Source organism: Poecilia reticulata, chromosome 2 (genome assembly GCF_904066995.2).
Source record: "Poecilia reticulata chromosome 2, P_reticulata-male-v2, whole genome shotgun sequence".
NCBI classification, from domain to species: domain Eukaryota; kingdom Metazoa; phylum Chordata; class Actinopteri; order Cyprinodontiformes; family Poeciliidae; genus Poecilia; species Poecilia reticulata.
Genome location: NC_088831.1, coordinates 40,385,802 through 40,405,485, shown reverse-complemented (window position 1 = coordinate 40,405,485; position 19,684 = coordinate 40,385,802). Strand labels below are relative to the sequence as shown.

General features: G+C 35.3%; 2 protein-coding genes across 3 annotated transcripts; both read right to left on the bottom strand.

Moving 5' to 3' along the window:
* Window positions 1-2,118: 2,118 nt before the first annotated feature.
* Window positions 2,119-10,927, bottom strand: LOC103460056 (uncharacterized). Of its 2 annotated transcripts, none has more exons than XM_081604591.1 (11): window positions 10,799-10,927; window positions 7,671-7,759; window positions 7,297-7,461; window positions 6,561-6,686; window positions 6,175-6,202; window positions 6,040-6,069; window positions 5,872-5,961; window positions 4,754-4,813; window positions 4,435-4,482; window positions 4,101-4,349; window positions 2,119-3,306 (listed from the first exon to the last, which is right to left on the bottom strand). In XM_081604591.1, exons 2-11 carry the CDS (start codon window positions 7,743-7,745, stop codon window positions 3,092-3,094), a joined length of 1,086 nt encoding a protein of 361 aa, XP_081460717.1. In that variant the 5' UTR covers window positions 7,746-7,759; window positions 10,799-10,927; the 3' UTR covers window positions 2,119-3,091. The 2 variants fall into 2 exon arrangements, with proteins under 2 accessions (XP_081460717.1, XP_081460718.1); XM_081604592.1 differs by having other exon boundaries at window positions 4,101-4,346.
* A 3,120-nt stretch (window positions 10,928-14,047) lies between these two features.
* On the bottom strand, window positions 14,048-16,678 carry LOC103460044 (interferon-induced protein 44-like). The gene is made up of 4 exons (XM_008402017.2): window positions 16,454-16,678; window positions 16,160-16,328; window positions 15,660-15,760; window positions 14,048-14,914 (listed from the first exon to the last, which is right to left on the bottom strand). The coding sequence occupies exons 1-4, from the start codon at window positions 16,538-16,540 to the stop codon at window positions 14,753-14,755; spliced, it is 519 nt and encodes a 172-aa protein (XP_008400239.2). The 5' UTR covers window positions 16,541-16,678; the 3' UTR covers window positions 14,048-14,752.
* Window positions 16,679-19,684: the final 3,006 nt, after the last annotated feature.

The window sequence follows — 19,684 nt, the reverse complement described above, 5'->3', positions numbered from 1 at the left end:
ATCTTGTCAGGTCCCTCTAGAAAAAGAGACTGTAGATCTCAACATGGTTGTTTTTTTTAATCTGGTTAAATAAATATCATTGTAATATTAATATATGTAAGAGCCAGATCTTTTTTTAACACATTTTCTTTAGCAGTGGGACAGGAAAAAGGGCAGAAATGTAGGGAGAGAAACTGTGCCATAGAGGCCGTCTTTTCCTAACCTCCACTTTTCTGACCACAAATTTATTCACCTCAGAGTGATTAAAAATCTCCTACTTCCATCTTTATGGTTTCCTTCAGCAATAACTTGTTGCCAACACATTTTTCTCCCTTGTTGCCTCAACTCTTCAAACCTCAAGCATTTTTTTTCTGCATTGAAGGAAAATACACTCCTGGTTTGAATCATTCCTGGGTGGTCAGTCGTTCCCTTCAGCAGCACACAACATGAATCATTTTACAAGGAACTTTAACTTGATGCAAAGTGACACAGAACCAGTCAATTTATTTGTTTTGGGTCTGGATAATCATTTATTTACCATCAGGAAGCAAAACAACCCTACATGCTCATCCAAAATGTAGCTCCAAGATCAATATCAAAGTGAAAAGGACATAAGATCATATTTCTCCTATTTTAGCTCGTCCTGATCTATATATAAACAGAAGCTCTGCAGACTGAAAGGGAAAGTTTCTGCTGCTGCTTCAGATGAGCTGCAGGGTTTATTATAAGTCACGTGTTCAGTGCAGGGTGGTGCTGGGTGGTGCTGGGTGGGGATGGAGAGACCCTGCAGTAAACAAACAGCCAAAGTCTTAGTGCAGAAACTTATATAAACTATTGTTTACATGCTGGATTGATGGTTCTAATTTAATTATTCTCTTCAGTGATATATTTATCTTTTGTCATGAGAGAATCAAAGTCCTCACAGAACCTGTCTGACATGGAAGTGTTTTGAAAATGACAGTTGAGAAGTTCAGTCCTTCTTAATGATTTTAGTATAATTAATATGCTTATTCATTTTGTCTACTTTTTCTTTGCTACTCTAATTGTTTCTATGTGTAATTGTTCTTCAGTGTTGGATTTATTTCCTAGTCTCGTGTCACTTTCTCTTTCTTCCCTCACACCTGCAACCTGTTAGCTAATCATCTGTTCCTTGTCCAGTCATCAACCTCCACAGTAGATATAAAACTCATTCTCAGTTCCTCTTCGCTGGTTCCTCCTGTTATACCCTGTTATTTACCCCATTTCTTTCCTGTGTTCCATGTTGGCATTCTTCTTGGATTTATGGTTTTTGTTCTGCTCTGGCGCCCTGTAGTTTTTGTAAGTGTTTCATATCTTTTTTATTTTTTAATTAAAACAGTCTTCAGCTACAAGCTTTCTCTACCTCTTTGCATATATGTCCATCATCAAACACACTTAATCAATCTGTTATAATTCTTATTCACCCTGACAAATCAGGTTTCATTTTAAAATGGAAATCTTTTATTTCTTATTTTTTGTCACTCCAAATCAAATGTCAAAGATCTGTGTTGAATTTAATGCTAATAAGTTTGTTTGTCTGAATAAAGACCAAGATGACTTCTCTCTCAGTTAAAGCACATTCACTAAAGCTGTGCTACAGTAGAGACAATAAATACCTGATCGATCAGGGGCTCACTGGATGATTTTGACAATTTTCTACAATCTCAAAATCTCACTTAACTTCACAAAAAAAGCAAAATCAATTAGTTGAATGCAATTAACTAAACCAAGTCACTTTAAGACATTGTTTTTTTTAGAAATCTGAATTTTCCATAATCAACTTGTTTTTTTCTAAAGACTCCTCTACTGAAATCCAAGGTCAACAAACCGTTTCCAGATTTATCTGGATAATGAGGCACAACAAGTTCATAGCTTTGCCTGAAATTGGCCAAGTTTATAATTAGCTTTTTTTCAACACTGTCTAAAGTTATAAAGTTTATTTGTAAACCAAATTCTGATTTAGCTGCGTTGTGGTAGTCGGGTAAATAATCTGCTCTCAAAAGGCACAGAGGTATTTTTTTCTTCTGTGACCTAATTCTCTCAAACAACTAATAATTTTGAAATTATTGAAATAGTCTAGGTTTATTTCTTATAACTTCAGTCAAATTCATCAAACATCAGTGAAGATTAGACAATATTTTTTAATTCATTAAATGTTGTTGCCTCATACTGAACATCAATGTCAACAACTCTGGTGAAAGTTGCATCCAAAGCAAACGGGGACCAATCAGTGAATTCAGCAGGAGGTGAGACTGGAGCAGCAGAGGACAGAGTCGTCTTCAGTACAGAAACAATGTCCAGTGAAACTTCATCACAGTTATTGTATAGTTATTATACATTAATGTCACATAAAAAGCTGAGTAGTGAAATCAGAGAAAACACTCCGTGCCGCTCACCTTCCTGTCTGTCACATGTGGAACATTAGAGTAATAAAAACGGACATAAATGAAAATACATCAAAAAGGAGATTCTTCTGTTTTATTCAGATGTTTTTGTCTCACAGTGAAGGTATAGAAATCAAACCAATGAATATTAAACATGACACTTATTGGTGATATGTTCCAGTATCAACATCTGCAATGAAAATTCATACAAATCAGATCTCATCCTCTTAATCTGATAGAAATACTACATTTATTTCCACCTTTTCCATTTTTCAAATCTGCATAACATTCAAAGTCTCTCAGTAAGAGGTTGAGGAAAAAACTGACTGCAGTCTTGCAGCATGAAGTTAACTGTGGAACAAACCCAGAACAGAAAATCTCCTGTACATTTGTTTATCTTCTTTTATTATTTTATTTTATTTTACCGATTAGTTTCGGCCCTAAAACTTACGTGAAATTAAAAATACTTGTAGTTTGCTGTAAAATACATTGTCAGAGTGAAACATATTCAGAAAAAATAGAATTGAAAACAGCTGGAAGAAAAATTTGCTGTTTACAGTCAGAAACTCAGTAATTCAAAGTTTTCCTCTTTTATTCACTATTTATTCTTTTATTCAATGATAACATGCAATTATGGTATCTGCAGAAATGTATTGAGATAAGAAAATAATTATAACAAGACTGGTATAGCCACAAAAAGCAAATGTTATCTATTGCTTGTAGGTTTGCAGTTTTCTTTCAATGGCCTTGATTGCCATGGTATTTTGATTACATGTCAGTAATCCTTTAACAGTCTCATGGTAAAAAATATGGACATAAAACACATTTTTCAGAACTTCAGAGGCGTCACATCCTGCAGTGAGATAGTCCGGGTCTCTGGTGTGATGCATCAGAACCAGAATGACTGGTTTACCAGACGATGAGACTGGAAAACAAAAAAACATTTGTTATTTGTGAACAAAGATGAAGTCTAAATAGATTGTTGTGCAAGTAGTTCCACTATTATATCTTGTAGACATAAATAATGTCTGCCATTCCTTGTTTGGTGTCAGATTGTCATGCAGCATTTCCATTTGGTAATGCTTTAAATAAAACTAGTTTAAATACAGCTGAATTAAAACAAAATTTATTAATGGTACAATTTTTATAACTATATTGAAGTTTACAGACATATCTTATTTTAAACAATTCTGCAGTCCAATTCTTTTGTCACTGTCTGGAAAAAAAATTGTTGCCAACTTGGTGTTGTCAGCTCTCATCTTTCCTCTTACAAATCATTATGTAAATTCCCTTGTGCCTTGAGAGGAACTGGCAACCTGTCCAGGCCAGGCTGACCCCGCCTCTCACCTGTTGACAGCTGGAGATAGACACCAGCACCTCTGCTGATTCCAAAGGGATCAGGTGTAAGAACATGGATGGAGGAAAATTCCCTTATTTTTCTGCACTGCTGCCAAGTCATTTATTATAAGTGACTTGGCAGCACTTCAAGGTCACACCACTAATAGGACAGAACCCTGAAGTAACACTAAGCTCACAAAGACATGAAAAACTGGGAAAAGAGCTTTTTTTTTTTTTTTACTATAAGGAGGTAGAAGACACAGCAGGTCAATTTTAATTATCCTTTAAGTGCAACAAATAATGTGACAAATCAAACTATTCAGCTGGAACCAGATGCTGGTAATGGTAAACTGAATGTAAAGTTGTAAATGTTTTCATTACCTGCTTCCTTTTCCATGGCCAACTTTACTTCTGATTCAAAACTGCGGCTGACTGGACAGAAGACGATGATGATGCTGCAGTTCTTCCTGCTTGTTATTTCAAACTGCACTGATGACTTTAAGTTATTCTTCAACTTTTTCATTATCTCAGCATCAGCACCAAACGTATCACTGGTAGGAGTGTAGTGGACCTTCAACACTGGGACTGGAGACTTGAAAATGCTCCCAATAGACCATCCTGTGCTCTCTACTGAAAAAGTTGCATAATAGTTGCCATTAATGTCTGCTGAACTTTTACAAATTACAAAACATATAAAAATGGAAAATGAACTTACTAGTTTGATTTGACTGCTCAGGTTTCCTTGAACTGGATTTTCTACTTTCTAATTATAAGTGACAGGAATAAAATCAAACAAATACAGTGACACACAATAATTCTGATTAAATTCTTGGCAACACCTCAGCACAATTTATGATTCTCTCTAAAGTAAATTTCAGACAAGTTCAGTCATTAACAGTAAAATATTATAAATAATCTCATTATGAATGTATAATTTAAATAATAATCATTTAAAAATGTTTACAAGTTTTGAATTTAAGAGCATATTCTACCAAGATTATGTATTTAGTATTAATACAATTAATTCCACAGACCTGTACGATTAGAAAAACTCTCTCTCAGACGACTCCATATAGGTATATCAGTGTTACTTCCTGGTGTTTGAAAGAAAAGAAGAAAGTTTTTTTCAGAGCTGCAGTTGAAACTGAAACTAAACATTATGTGAGATCCAGTTATAACATGCATGTTGTCTCCAGTGCAACACAAACTTATCATGACTCAAAATGTCCTTAAATAAATCTACACCACACAGAATAACTAATATCAGTATCTCACCAGGTCACAACTGTTACCAGGCAAATGACGCACAGGTTACTGTGTGCCATCATTATACTCATAATAATCTATGTAACAAAATAACTTAACACTCATAATTGTGCACATTTTTTTCAGGGTATTTGTGTCACGTGTGTTATTGAGGCAGAAGACATGCAGTAAATCGTCTTGAGCCAAAAAACCTGGTACATTGAGGACTGTAGCATCCTGATATGCTGAGTTTTCTTCAGCACCAAACTATCTGGAATCCTCAGGTATGAACAGATTCATACAGGGTTTCCTTAAAGTCTTCATTGTGTGCAGTATTTTCTTGGTGCTTTTTGCTAATGTACACAGCCTTCAGCTATTACAAAACTCTGCTGCTGGAGTCCAAACCAAGACCAGAAGGCGGCTCACTTCACTCCTGTTTTAAAATCATTGCTTTGGCTCCCAGTACGTCTCAGGATTGATTTTAAGATTCTTTTACTGGTTTCAAATGTCTCAATGGTCTTGTGCCGTCTTATCTTGTAGAGCTGTTTTTATCTTATGAACCCCTGCGGACCCTGAGGTTCTCTGGAACCGGACTATTACCAGTTCCCAGAGTCAGAACTCACACTTATGGTGAGGCTTCTGTCCAGTATTATGGCCCCGGTTTGTGGAACGGTCTGCCAGAGAACCTGAGGGCCACAGAAAATGTTGCTGCCTTTAAGAGCAGGATCAAGATGAATCTTTTTAACTGTATTTCCTGAATTGGATCATTTCTGCTTAGTCTGTGCATTTTCCATGCAGTCGTGTGTTTTTGTGGGGTTGAGGTGCTTTTAGTATGAAATGTGGTTTATAAATTTGATTGATTGCTTGATTGATTTATCAACTTCAGGTTTCTTTGAGCTTAACACACCTGTTGAATTTTCTGAAGAAGTGTCCTCCATGTCATCTTGCTCCATCCCTTCATCACAATTCCTGTTTTGTGTTTGTGTCCCACTTGCACCTAAACACAGAGATTTTCATACAGAGTTTGTGAGTTAACTTATATTTGCAATAGTTACTAAATTAAACTGTGACTTACCCAAGTTGTCCATCAGTGCAGATGATGTTTCTGCAGAGAGAGCAGGAAGTTTTAACTTAGTTACTATAAAAACAATGATTTAGCTTTCATGTAGCTAAAATTTGGATTTAAAAACTGATCAAAGAAACAACGAACCCATAGTTTCCTCTTTCAATTTGTGCTGCTACAAACAGAAGAAACATCCAGAAAAAACATGTAAGAAAAAGCTTATACATTTACATTCGTTTACATGAAAGAATAAATATATACGCTGAATGCAAATTATTTTCCATCGTTCTTGTTGACAGAAAAGTCTGATGAAAACTTATTGTCAACAATTCAACACTAGTTTAGCCCCTTCACTGGAGAAAAACAAATTGAAATACACAGACAGGAGCTCTGCATAGGCTACAGAAGATAAAACTGTAAAAACTTTTGAGTTCAGCTCTACATGCATAGATCTATAAACCCCAATGTTTAAAATCACCTGCTCTACAGAAAGAAACACTGATAATGAAGGTCGACTAGTCATCGTAGCTTACCTTAGAAATATTAATGGACAACTCAATGTTCAATCCACTCATCTTTTTAGTCCAGCTAGCAACACTTTTGTAAAGGAAAATATGTTTACAATTAGGACATTGTCCGCTAGCGTTGTTAATTGCAGGCTGAGGAGACAAAAAAGAAAGTTTTCACTGTATAACATACTATTGTTATACCAATAGTCAAACAGTGTGATAGTGTGATGGTCTTGAACTGCTTTGATTGTTTAGAACCTGGAGAACTTTCTGTAATTATTGTAACCATAAATTATGCTCTATACCTGACAATAAAACAGGACAATTAGGAATTTATAGGACAATGTATAAGTCTTTGAATGACTAAAAAAAATAAATTCTGTACTTGTCAAATTACAGATGCTATGGTACAACCTTTACGCCATTCATGCTTGAACCATATCGTAGAATTAAAACAGTTCCTGACAAAATTACTCCATAAATACTTTAAACACTCACGACCAGCTTTAAATGATAACAGTTGTTAACTGGCAACGCTACCAGTTAATTGTTCAGGGGAAATTATCTTGTCCTTTCTTACCTTAGCAAATTAAATCATTATTTGAAGACCTTTTTTAACTTACATTTTCTATACATAAAGTTAAACTTTGTTTGATAATCTGAAACACTTAAATGCAAAATAAATTTATTTAAAAAAAGAGGGTAAAATTATTTTTATAGCACTGCATGAAGATTTATAAAGCCTGAGGTTTGACCTCACCTGTTTTGTAAAGGTTAACTTGTCTGTGAAAAAGGCAGTGCTGTCATCTCCACTGTCCTGGTGCAGACCGATATTTAATTCACACTGGTCATTTGTCTGCTTACGGAACTCAACAGATGAAGCAAAGTTAACTTGACACTTTGGACATTTCATGACACTCTCAGCCTGAGAAATCAAGAGAAATCATTAGTCACTAGAGATGATAAAAAAAGACTGTTTATTCATCTTATTTGATTGATGCTTTCATTATTTCACCTCACAGACTTGAACATTTACAAAACGAAATGTTTCAAAAATCAGATCATCATTTTTACAGATAACAGAAAAAATGTATGTCTTCAAACCTCTAAAAACATAAATACAACCAATCTTACCATTGAGTCTTTGCTTTCTCTTACTGACTCAGAGTTTTGCTCTGTCTTTTTTATTTTTGGCTCAGATATCTCCATAGCAGAGGGGTTATCTATGAAGACAGGTGATTGGATGTTCAGGTAAACAAAACAGACTTCATAATGTGGGTGTGATCTCAAAGTGTGTCTGTCACATTTCAGAAATTAAATGAAACAACCACTTAGATAGAAAAAATCTCACTGAGGATGATCCAACCACACAATGTGAAACTTATCTAACAGGACTATGGCCCTGTTAGATGTTACCATCTTTTTTTATTATGTTTAGTTAATTATTGGATGGGGCTTCTGTAACATTTTTTAATATTAAAATGTTTCATCAATTCAAAATAGAGTTTTTTATTTGTGTGCAGTCTTCATCAACACCAATTCATTGAAGCATGTCTTGTTTAATTTGTGACATTGGTGTAAATTTTAAACTACTATGGTCAAAGTTTTCATGGATCTTTCTAAAGGGGAACCCTCCAAGAGATTTTTTAACAGATGGTATTTTGTTTGATAGATTTTGGTATCAGCAAAGTCATTAATAACGACTACAATTTGATATTTCACAAACTAATTCTGTATAAAATACTCACTTAACAAAAGTAATCTGGACTTTGTTTCCACAGGTTTTTTTTTCTTGTTTGTCATTTTCCTTATAACCAAAAAGATTCAACCTAAGTGCTGACTGATGAAATTATACTTTTTGATTATTGATAGTTCACTGTTCTGGAATAAATAACTCACTCCATTTTATACTTTAACCAAACATGCCATCCTACAAACCACCCTATCATGTCACTCACCTGTCTGTCATCTTCACATTTTATGAAATAAAACTATTTTAGGAGGTCAGTAAAATGTTAATGTCATTTCATTATACAAAAATGAGAATCAAGCAGATGTACTTGAAGGTTTGACCAGATTTGGCCTCAGATTTCCTATGGAAGGAGAAGATTTAACTGTGTGCATGAAGGGGGGCAAAAATAAGGAAAATATAATATATCTGTAATAAAGTGTTTTGTTTTTTTTCATTGGCCAGACAGAATGGAAGTGTATTTATCCTGCTTTGACACCCATGATGGGATGGACATTTTGTGACTGATTTATAAAATATGTACAAATACAAAAATATCTGGATTCTTGTTAAGTGTACCAACTAGATGAAATTTTGCACTAATAAGAAAAAATATACAAAAAAAGAAAAACAACTTCAACAATAACACCTTGTGGATATTGTTTTCTAAAACAGGCAGCCTAAAACTTATAATCTACGCCAGAAATTAAGGGAGCTGACCATGACAACCAATATTACATAATATACATAAAAGCTCAAGAATTTGAGACCAGATCAATGGAATGAAAACAGTTAATTAAAATATGTATCTTTGATTAAAGGTAAAACTATAATTTTGTGGGTCAGGGTCTCATCCAAGGACACGCCGCCATGTTGTGGAGGACTGTGATGGAGTATAATGAATCGTAAAAACTTCAGTTTAGGTTTATCTGCTAGTAATTATTGTTTGTGTTGTTACTGATTAGAATAATGATTGTCAAAAACACCTTATGAATGGTATCTTGTTCTGATAAGAAGACTCCAGCTATACCTGAAGAGCTGAAATCAAAGTTGTTTCTTAGCACTGAAAGTGTTGCTGGAGTCTCCTTACCAAATTTCTGACTCTCTCCATGCAAATAGCAACAGCTCTGAACCAGGGAAATGGAAGAGTAAAAAAATCTAGAGAAAACACACTGGTCTGATCAGAGGCTATTAAGACTGATCAGAGGCAATGTGTTTTTAGCTTGGTTGACCTGAGAAGGAGTGGCTGTCAGATTGGACTCTTCAGCCTGTTTTTCTGCTTTATCTTAGTTTTTTTTCTGCAGACCAGCTGACCTCCATGTTGTCCTCCTCAGCCACCTCTGTAGCCATCTCTACACAGCATCGACATTGAAACAGAGGAGGCATTAGGAGTACGGTTTTTGTGTGTTTTAGCTAAAAACCTTTTGCAAACAAACTGCAACCCAATACAGAGCTAGATCACAAAATTAGAATAAATATAAAGTGCACATTTTTTGTCACTTATTTTAAAACGTTATACTCGTATTACTGAATTTGCACTAATTGCAGGTGCTGGTCAAAAAATTAGAATATCATGAAAAAGTTGATTTAAGTCAGTAATTTCATTCAAAAAGTGAAACTTGTATATATTCATTCATTACAGAGCCCATCAGTGTGTGGCGCTGCTCAGGTGTTATGAGAACCCAGGTTGCTCTGATAGTGACTTTCAGCTCTTGTGAATTGTTGAGTCTGGTGTATCATATCTTCCTCTTCATAAAACACTGTAGACCCGGGGTGCCCAAAGTCAGTCCTCAAGGGCCGGCATCCTGCATCTTTTAGTTCTCTCCCTGGTGGTAGCAGCAACCTTTTCAGCTTGTCAATGTGCTTCTTAGGCCTCTAATGGGCCATCATTTGATCCAGCTGCGTTAAACCAGGGAGAGAACTACAACATGCAGGATGCCGGCCCTCCAGGACAGACTTTGGACACCCCCGCTGTAGACTGACTATGGGGTTGAGGTCAGACAAGTTTGCTGGCCAATTAAGAACAGGTTACCATGGTCCAAATACCATGGGAAATCTTAGGATTCAAACTAGACTATCTCATAAAATATATATGACAGTTTTTTTAAAAGCACTAAGATAAACTTAGTGGTGAAAAACAATCAAAAATATGTCATCTTGCAGTTTGCTGATAAACAATTTTATTTCTTTAAACTTTCTTTTCACGTTTTCTCTTCTGCCTCACCTGAAAACATTTTCATGTAAACTTAGCTTCATTTTACTTTTGTCTCATTCTTTCACAGTTTTGTCAGAGCAAATGGGATTTACTGGCTTAAGCGAAGCATAAATAACTTCAAAAAAGTAAGTAAATGGTGACTTAATAGACTGTGTAATTCTGAGTTGTTTGTCTTTTCTTAGGCACAAGTTACAATAATCAAACTATGAAATGTGAGATACATTTAACTGAAGAAAACCGGGTATTTGCTCCCCACAGAGATTTTAACTACCGACATAGAGAAAAAACAACTGATGAATATAAGTAAAATAATATTACCTGGAGAGATCCTGGTGTTCTGATCTGGTAAATGCGTGTTTTGCTGCTCAGCAGCTACACTGGGACTAAATAAGTCTTGGTAGAAATCGCTCCCAACAAGACTTGATCATGTGACTTACAGTAAACTCTGCAGCTTCTGCTAAAGAACAGATCTCACTTTCACTTTCAGTTTTGCAGGATTGGTGTGTCTCTACTGAAAACTGACTTAATCTGTAAAAACTGCTCTCATTCACTTTTAAAGGGATATTCTCAGACTTTATGATGAGTCAGCTCAACGGCTCTCTAAACTCACTTTGTTAAATTTGGTTCTTATGTTTCTACAGTTGCAGAAAAGAATGTCCCAAATGATCATAAAGGGAAAGTAAATGAAAATAATAATTGAAAATCTGGTTTCTCAATCGTGTTTTAAAAATGGGGAAAAAAATAATGCATTGTGATTTCTGGATTTTTATTTTATTTTTTGATCATGTCTCTCATAGAGGATATGCACCCAAGATGAAAAGTTCAGACCCCTCCATCATTTCTAAGTGGGAGAACTTGCAAAGTTGCAGGGTGTTCAAATACATATTTTCCTTACTGTAGGCTGTTGAGAGTCTTACTGTTAAATATTGTATTACTGATTGCAGTTGTCTTTTTGATTGAATACGTGCTGCATTCTCTCTGCAAGTATTTTGCATGTTTTTTTTTTTGTTTAAATTAGGTGATATTACCAGATCATTTTTCCATTTTGCCAGATCACACATTTATACCTAAAGCAGAAAATTAACAGCCTGCCAGGTGATCATATCGGTGACTTACAGTGATTGGCCCTCATTTGTGGTCGGTATGGAAATCGACAGCAAAAAACCTGATCAAAGCGTCTCTGGGTTCTACACTCTCCAACTCACCTCATATTAAGAGCCTGGGTCTCATACTCAGCAGCGCTCTGTCCTGCACCGCTCTCACATCTACAATGTAACCCGTTCTGCTTATTTACACATACACCATATTAATCGTCTTCATTCCTCCTTTTTCTCACGCTACATATCTCCTCTTACTCGTAAGAGTAGCTATGGAGACATCAACTACTGTAAATATGTTTGGTCTTCCTCCAGAATTCCTCCAAAAGCGTCAAGTGGTACAAAATTCAGCTATTATTATTAATTATAATTATTAAAACCTCTTTCCGCTACATCAACACAATCTTACTCCAACTCCAGTGGCCTCCTGTCAAATATAATATAATAAAAAATCGCCTGTATAAAATGTCCATTCTCCCAATTATACCTTTTCCCGTCCATTCCTTTTCACATTCCGGCTTCCTTCTTTTCCTCTATGGATAAAGCCTTTACCAAATTTATATGGAACAATAAACGCCCCAGATTGCGACTCTCTCTTCTTCATCTGTTCTATGATCGAGGTGGGCTTAGAGTGCCGAACGTTAAGCTGTACTATTGTGCAGCGCAACTTTATGCTGCTACTTGTTATTTTTCCACCAGTGACAGAACCTCCTGGGTACAAATAGAGAACAACTCATTAACATTACCTTTGACATCCTATCTTTACTCAGCTCAACTTAACATCTAATAAAAAACACCAAAAATCCTTTCCTCAAAAACACAATATCAGTTTGGCACCACTCTCATACGGTCTTAGATAAGATGTCCAAGATCTCCGTCTGTCTCCTATTAGGAGAAATAACAGATTCAAACCAGGAAGAGCAGACAGAGGGATTAGAATGTGGCTGAATAAAGGCTTAAATAAAATCTTTATAGTGAAGGAGTTTTGATGTCCTTTGAACAACTGGTGAACAAATACAGCACAAATGCAGTCTGTCCCAAAAGCATTTTTGAAAGTATTTAGTGTTTTACATGAAAAGTTGCGTCCAACTCAACAAATAAATCAAAATTATTAAGACTAATAAACATTTGTGGAATTTATTAAAACTTTGAATTGAACATTCCATTTTTGGCTTAACCCTCCTATTATGTTCGTTTCTGAGGTACAGCAATAATGTTCGTGGGTCAATTTAACCCGGGGAGTGTTTAGTCATGCTATAGTGTCAGAAACCAAAAAAATTCCTCCAAATCTTTTTTGTATCTGATTATTAACTCCAATACTAACCATTTCAATCAATATTTGTGCACTGATGTTTTTTTATTTCTCACAAATAAAGGATCAATGATGACAATTTACTCATTTGGACATAAAAAATGTGATTTTCATTTTTTTATGCCCATTGAATAAACCTAAACACAAAATGACACTAACTATCCTTGAAAGTGATTTTTTGTAAATTTTTTTATATTACATTTAGATTTTTTTTTTTTGAAGGGGTGATGTTTATAATTGAACTTCAGACACTTTTCTGCTCTGGGTCAAATTGACCCGCTGATTAAAATCAAGATAAATGAGTCCTGAAGATGATCCTCCAGCTGGTTTTCCAGTTTAAACCTGCATGTTCAAAACAAAACTGTGTTTTTCATCACGTGCTGCCCAGATTTTTATGCCATATTTAGCTGTGTGGAAGGCATTTATTGCCTAAATGAGTAGGGTCGCTACTCATTCTCTGCATCCCTTAGACTGGCTGTTGACTCATCCTTTGACTTATAAACTCTGGTCAGAATGAGGACCTCCACACCCCTCCAAATGTGCATGTAAATGCATTTGGTCCAGCTCCTTCCAGTTCTCTCCCAAAACTCTTCTTCCTTTTAGATTTGTCATTTCAACAATGATTTTCTGTATTGCACGAGGCCTGAGTGCAATACTGACTTGATGTCTATAATGTAAGTTACTGCCATCCTAGTCAACCCTGGAATGATCAACAAGAAGTTCCAGAGCTTCCAGGGTTTTCATCTTTTTATTTCCCTGCGGCTCATTTCCTGATCTCTGACAGTGACGATATCACATGTACCTTCAGTGTGTAATGTGTTTAGGAGAGTATTTATGTTCCCCTCTCCATTTATACTGAGTGTCCACTCAGTGTGGGTGGAGTTTGTCCAGGGGAACAGAAAAGGTTCCTGTCAAAAGTTGTATGAACACCTGCTTTCTGGCAGCTTCCTAGTGAAGTAAAGACAATAGTGAAAGAGTGGGTTTGTGTGCGTGTGGTGTGGTGTGGTGTGGTGTGGTGTGGTGTTTGTGTGGTGAAATATGTCTCATAGGTGCAAAGAAACAAATAAAATTGGACATTTTTTTTAACCTTTTTACCATTCAACTTGACTGCCGAACAGTATCTATGTAACAAATAGACCCGGGGGGGCTGCAAATGTGTAAAATGAACCATTTTTATTTTATACATAGAGTGCACCTATTAGGACAAATAGAAAAAGTGTCATGCAGAAAAAATACTTCTAACTATTTTTTAAAAAATTTTAAACTTTGAAACGGGTCAAATTGACCCGCAACATAACAGGAGGTAAAAGTCACAGCAATCAACTGGACAGTCTAGATATGATTAACATTGTATCAAATTGCATGGCAAAAACCATTGTAATGTAAAATTGGTTAAAAAAAGGCAGTGCAAGTTTATTTGTACAGCCACTTTGCACACAGGGTCATTAAAGTGCTTTACATGAAAAACAGATGAAAGACTCATAACAAATTAAAAAGATAAAGGAAAATTCACATAAACAGTATTAAAAACACAAGACAGACTAATATAGAAAAGAACTGTTTAGAGTTTTTAAGATAATGAAAACTAACTTTCATAGAGAGTTGGAAGGAGCTGCTTCTACTTTAGACTGGTATACTGACTGGTATACTGACCTAAACACCACGCTTCACCTAAAAAGATAATATCAAGATTTTACTTTTGAATAATTCTATAAAACTGCTTCCTCTACAAAATGTTTCTTTTAATTCTCAAGTTCAAAAACGCATTCCAGTTAATATGACCTAACATAACTTTATGTGGATATACAGTATATTGTATGCATCTGTACTTTCTTCACATCACTGTTTTCTCTACATCTCAGTTTAAATCTTTTCAATAAAGTCGTCTCCAAAGTCGACCATTGTCCTCAGAGCGCTCAGGATCAGAGAATCAATATCATCGTTCAAGCTGATTTCTTCACTGTAGTTCTTCACAGGAAAGATGCAGTTCATGGGGATTCCCACTGCTGCGCTGAAGTCTTTCATCTGAACAGTAAAAACCAGTTGCATTAACAGTCTGAAACATTTTTTGTTATATTGTTGAACAGGTAATGTGTGGTGAGTCACTAACGTCTCTGGAGTCAGATTTATAAATCCAAATGGAAGCTTATATCTCAATTTTTACATAATTAGTTATTTTTTTTAAATGCTTTTCATCAATACTATGATGTTCAACAGTGCAATTTAAATGTATTTTTTTGGATTTGTACTATTAAACCCGAAACTCATGTATAGTCTCACCTTTATTTGTATATAAAGTCCAAACTTCTATCCTTCCCCATGAATACTTTATGTCACTCTGTAAACATTCCCTAGCTTGTCTCTTGTTTTCCTTTCATTTCTAAAAATCTTGCAGCTTTAGCACAGATGATCTCCAAGGAAAAGAGTCATCCTGAAACGATTGACTGTATTTTTCCAATTGTTTTCACTTTATAATGCATAGAAGAAGAGCTTACGGAGTTCAGCACTGTCCCCTGCCAGTGAGACAATTTACTGGCCTCGCCCTGTGTATTTTCACTGAAGTTTTATGGTGGATCAGAAAGACTTAATAGTTATTTATTAAATGTATTAGACAAACAATGGAATACCTATGATGGAGTTTTAGGACCGTACCAAATAAAAAAAAAACAAACATTAAAAAGTCATAATACTACAAGAATAAATTAATATTTTACCTGCCAACCTCCATTAGCTGCATGTTACTTCACTGAACTGTGTAACTGAAACTCACCTTTTTTCTCACATACTTGCTCTTGTAGACATTCCTCAAGTCTTTCTCAATTTCACCGCAGGCTTCATCAATGTGTGTCATCATGGCCATATGAGGAATTCCTGCAGGAAAAGAGACATAATACTTGTTTTTATCAGTACCAAAGGCTAAAATAAATGACAATGAAATCAGATGGAGTCTCCTTCACACTGGAGCCAGATACACTAACAGTGGACCTCGTTATGGATCTGTTTGGTCAGCATGTAGTCTAAATGACATTATTTTCTGTAAACTCACCGGGAGGAGGCTTTTACTTCAAAATAATGAATGCAATTAATATGATTTAAGTAATATAAACGTTTTAAACTTTTAAGATTAATCACAAATGTTGGCAGCCTTAGTTTTTATCAGTTCAAAAGGTTTAAAGTAAATGACAAATCCTTCAGGTTAGAACCAGAAACATTGATGGTAGATTTTATTATAGATCTAGTCTGTAATAAGATCATTCTGTGTAAACTCACCCAGGTCACTGGCTGTTTCTCTGATGCTCTTCACCTTCTCCAGAATTGATGGTTTAATCTGATGAGTGTTGGCTGACATCATGCAGACCAGGACATGAACTTTGTCATCAGCAGAGGGAGTCGGGTTGTAGCCTGGGTCATCCTGAGATAGAGGAGCAACTGGGTTGAACTGGAAAAGAAACAAAATATACAGCAGAAACTCTTTCAAACAGACATATCTTTGGTCTTTGAATTTTGGATTAATTCAGTCATTAGAGTAGATTTTTTTGGAACTTATTCATCCGGTTGTTGCACCTTATAACTTTCCCTCACATGTCCTCTCAAAGCCAGTTTGATGTCATCAGCATGAACTCCTTTGTCTGTTCCGTCTTCCAGTCCCATGATGTCGTTGAAGACCAGAGGGTAAAAGGTCTTTGTGGTTCCTCGTCCTTTAATGAACTTATGGGTCTCATACTGAAACAGAAAAAAACATGGTAATTGACAAAAATCTGCTGTGGCTTACAGTTATTTTTCAGATTGGTCCAGTAAAGTCTCACAGAACCAGAATCAACAGACAGGAACAGGAAGAAGTTCGGAGCTAATCTCCATCTGTGCAGACAGATAAATCTGGACAGATTCAGTATTCAAACAACATTTTAGAGAAACCAGTCTGACCTGATCTGGTTCTGCTAAGCTGTTTTTTTAAGCTTATTTGTATTGCAGCAGTATTGACTTGGTTCTGAAAAATAAACTGAAGCATTTTAGTTTTCAAACCTTTTTGGTGAAGCTTTGGTCAGACGTCATCGTGCTGGCCCAAGCAGGAACCGTCATCCGACCTCGAATGACGTTACTGACAGAGTTGATGAAACTGGACTTTCCAGATCCAACTGGTCCATAAAGCAGGACTCTGAGGTACCTGATGTCGTCTTTTTCAGGTTTGTATTCCTGAACATACTGAAGATTCTGCTGTTTTTGTCTGAGAACACAAAGTGAATCAGTTGGTTTTTGTTCATTGAGCATGCTGCATAAACTATTCTTCTTGAGGTCAGTACAAAAAACCAACCAATTGGTGAAGCTTTGAAAAAAATCATTTAGAAAAAAATCACGTTCCCGATGAAGTACTAAAATACATTTCATTTTCCGTCACTTCTATGGAAAATAACTTAAAGAAAGATGCAATTTTTTGTTTAAAATAGAGAAAAAAAATTTCTGCAAGCTCTGACTTTAGAAAGGATTCAAGAAATGTCAAGAAAACCCCAGAAGCAGAGTTGAGCTTAATTTATGGCTAAGTAGATTTTTTTCTGATATAAGGTGTGCAGCAGTTTATTATTCTATAATATTTCTGTTTCCTTAACTGTCACATTTTCATCCAACACACCTTTTAAAGAAACACAAAATCCCCATGCCTCTTCTACACAAGCGATAATTTAACCATTTTAAGCTTTAATAATTGCATATTAGACCTTTTCATTTTCCCTGAACCTGTCCTTATCCAAAAACAAAGTTGAACTTTGACTCGAAAATATTCTTTTCCACAATGAGAAAACTCAGAGCGTTGTACTTCTGTGTGTTTGTGGTTTTATCAATTAATTATGACAACATTACTGTAAACTCACCCCCAACATAATTCCCTCCATGGTTCATCCAAAACTGAACAGAAACATGAATTATAACTCTGTGAAGCTGACTCAAACATATTTCAGAAATAAAATGTTATCACTTACTTGGAGACTCAGCACCCTCATCTTCTGTAGAGAATGAAAAGAAGAAACATTACTTTTACTGGTCCTGGAGGAGTTTCTTTCATCAAGTCAGTCACAAATTCAAACAGTTTAACAGTAAAGTTTTGTTAACTGTTATCCAAACTGACGTGAACAACATTTAATATCTTTACTTTCCCTTGAAGTCATTTACAGCATCAGGAGCATAAGGGAGTAAATTTGCAGGATTAGGTTGCATTGATTTTAACACTTTAACTTACGAGGAGATTCCATGACTTGGCGGAAGAAACCTATGAAAAAAGAAAAATGTGATGATGGGCCTTGCAGAGTGAATGAGCTGCTCATAAAGAATTCTGCACATAGTTTCTACCACATTAACTGTTGAAAAATATCCTCAGTTGAGACTGAAACAGAAACTTTCAGAATCTGACAAAAATAATCTGATGCCTTCTGTTGGCATTAAATATTTTGTCAAAGCTTTTGTGAATCTGTTCCTGCAAATATGTAGAAAAATCATCTGAAGTAAAATGCACTCACGCGCAAATATGTCCATGAGAAATGCCATATTATGGTACTGCTCTGCTGCAAAATGAATCAACAGCAACATTCTGTTCCCTTAAATAACATCTGTAGCTCAGGTAAATCACATGACTTGCAGTAAAACTTTCTTTTACTTTCACTTTCTGATTTCTTTGTCCTGCAGTGATATTATTTTACCAGTTGCAAAACATGGCAAAAAATTCAGTTATAACTTAAAGCAGATAAACAGCAAATGGAAAAAATAAATAAATAATAATGGTGTTTTGCACTAATCACAACCTTTTACCCTGTCCTAGAGTAGAAACCAGAAGTTTGCATGCGCCAAACATTTATTTAACTTCTTAACTTCCTTTATTTAACTTCCTCACTGTCAGAAGTAAAATCAGAGTAAACTTCTCTTTAATTTAAATAGAATGATCAAAATTGTGGATATTTGCTAAACACCATATTAATGAGAGAAATAATATGAAGAGATTTAGCTATTGTCTTCAAAATAAGAAGCTTACATTTGGAATGTGTACTGTCTCTTTAAACAATGAGGGGAAACACTTATGATGGTGTCCTGGCTTTGGAAACTGAGTTTTTGGACAAATAGTCACTACACCCATCATGTTTATATTTATAATGTTTGGACAGATGAATACAGCGCCTATAGCTTCTTGAAATCATTCCCAAGGATGAACCAGTCTAGTCCAGCTGCACATTTTCTTCCCCAATATCTTGGCTGATTTCTTTTGACTTAGATTCCTAACATGTCAAACAAGAAATATTTTTTTTCACAGGTGTCAACTTAAATCGACATCTTTCATCTACCAGAAGTTTCCAAAGCCATGGCTTAATTATCTGGGTTTTTCGTCATTGTTTAGAGTCAATAATCATTCTGTAAGCTTCAGATGTTTAAAATATCAATTAATAAATCTCTGACAGATTCTTTCTCATTATTGTGACATTTAGCAAATATAAATTGTTTGGTTAACTCTGAATGACCTAAAACAAGAGACATTTTATCTGCTTTTGCATCAAACTGGGATGAAAAAAGGTGTATGTGTCCTTTCATTCAGTGTATATAAACTTATGGTTTTATCTGTGTATTGAGAAAAAAAATCTGAAAATTTAAACACCTGTGCCCCTGGTGTAGAAACCCATCAATCAAATGTGCCAAACTGTCAGAAGAACAATTTGGCACAAGTAAATAGCTTTAACAGGCAGCTTCTCTTCTCTGTTATATGTACATTGAAGCTAGGTAAACCTGGCTTCTTCATACATCACCAAATTAAAATAATTT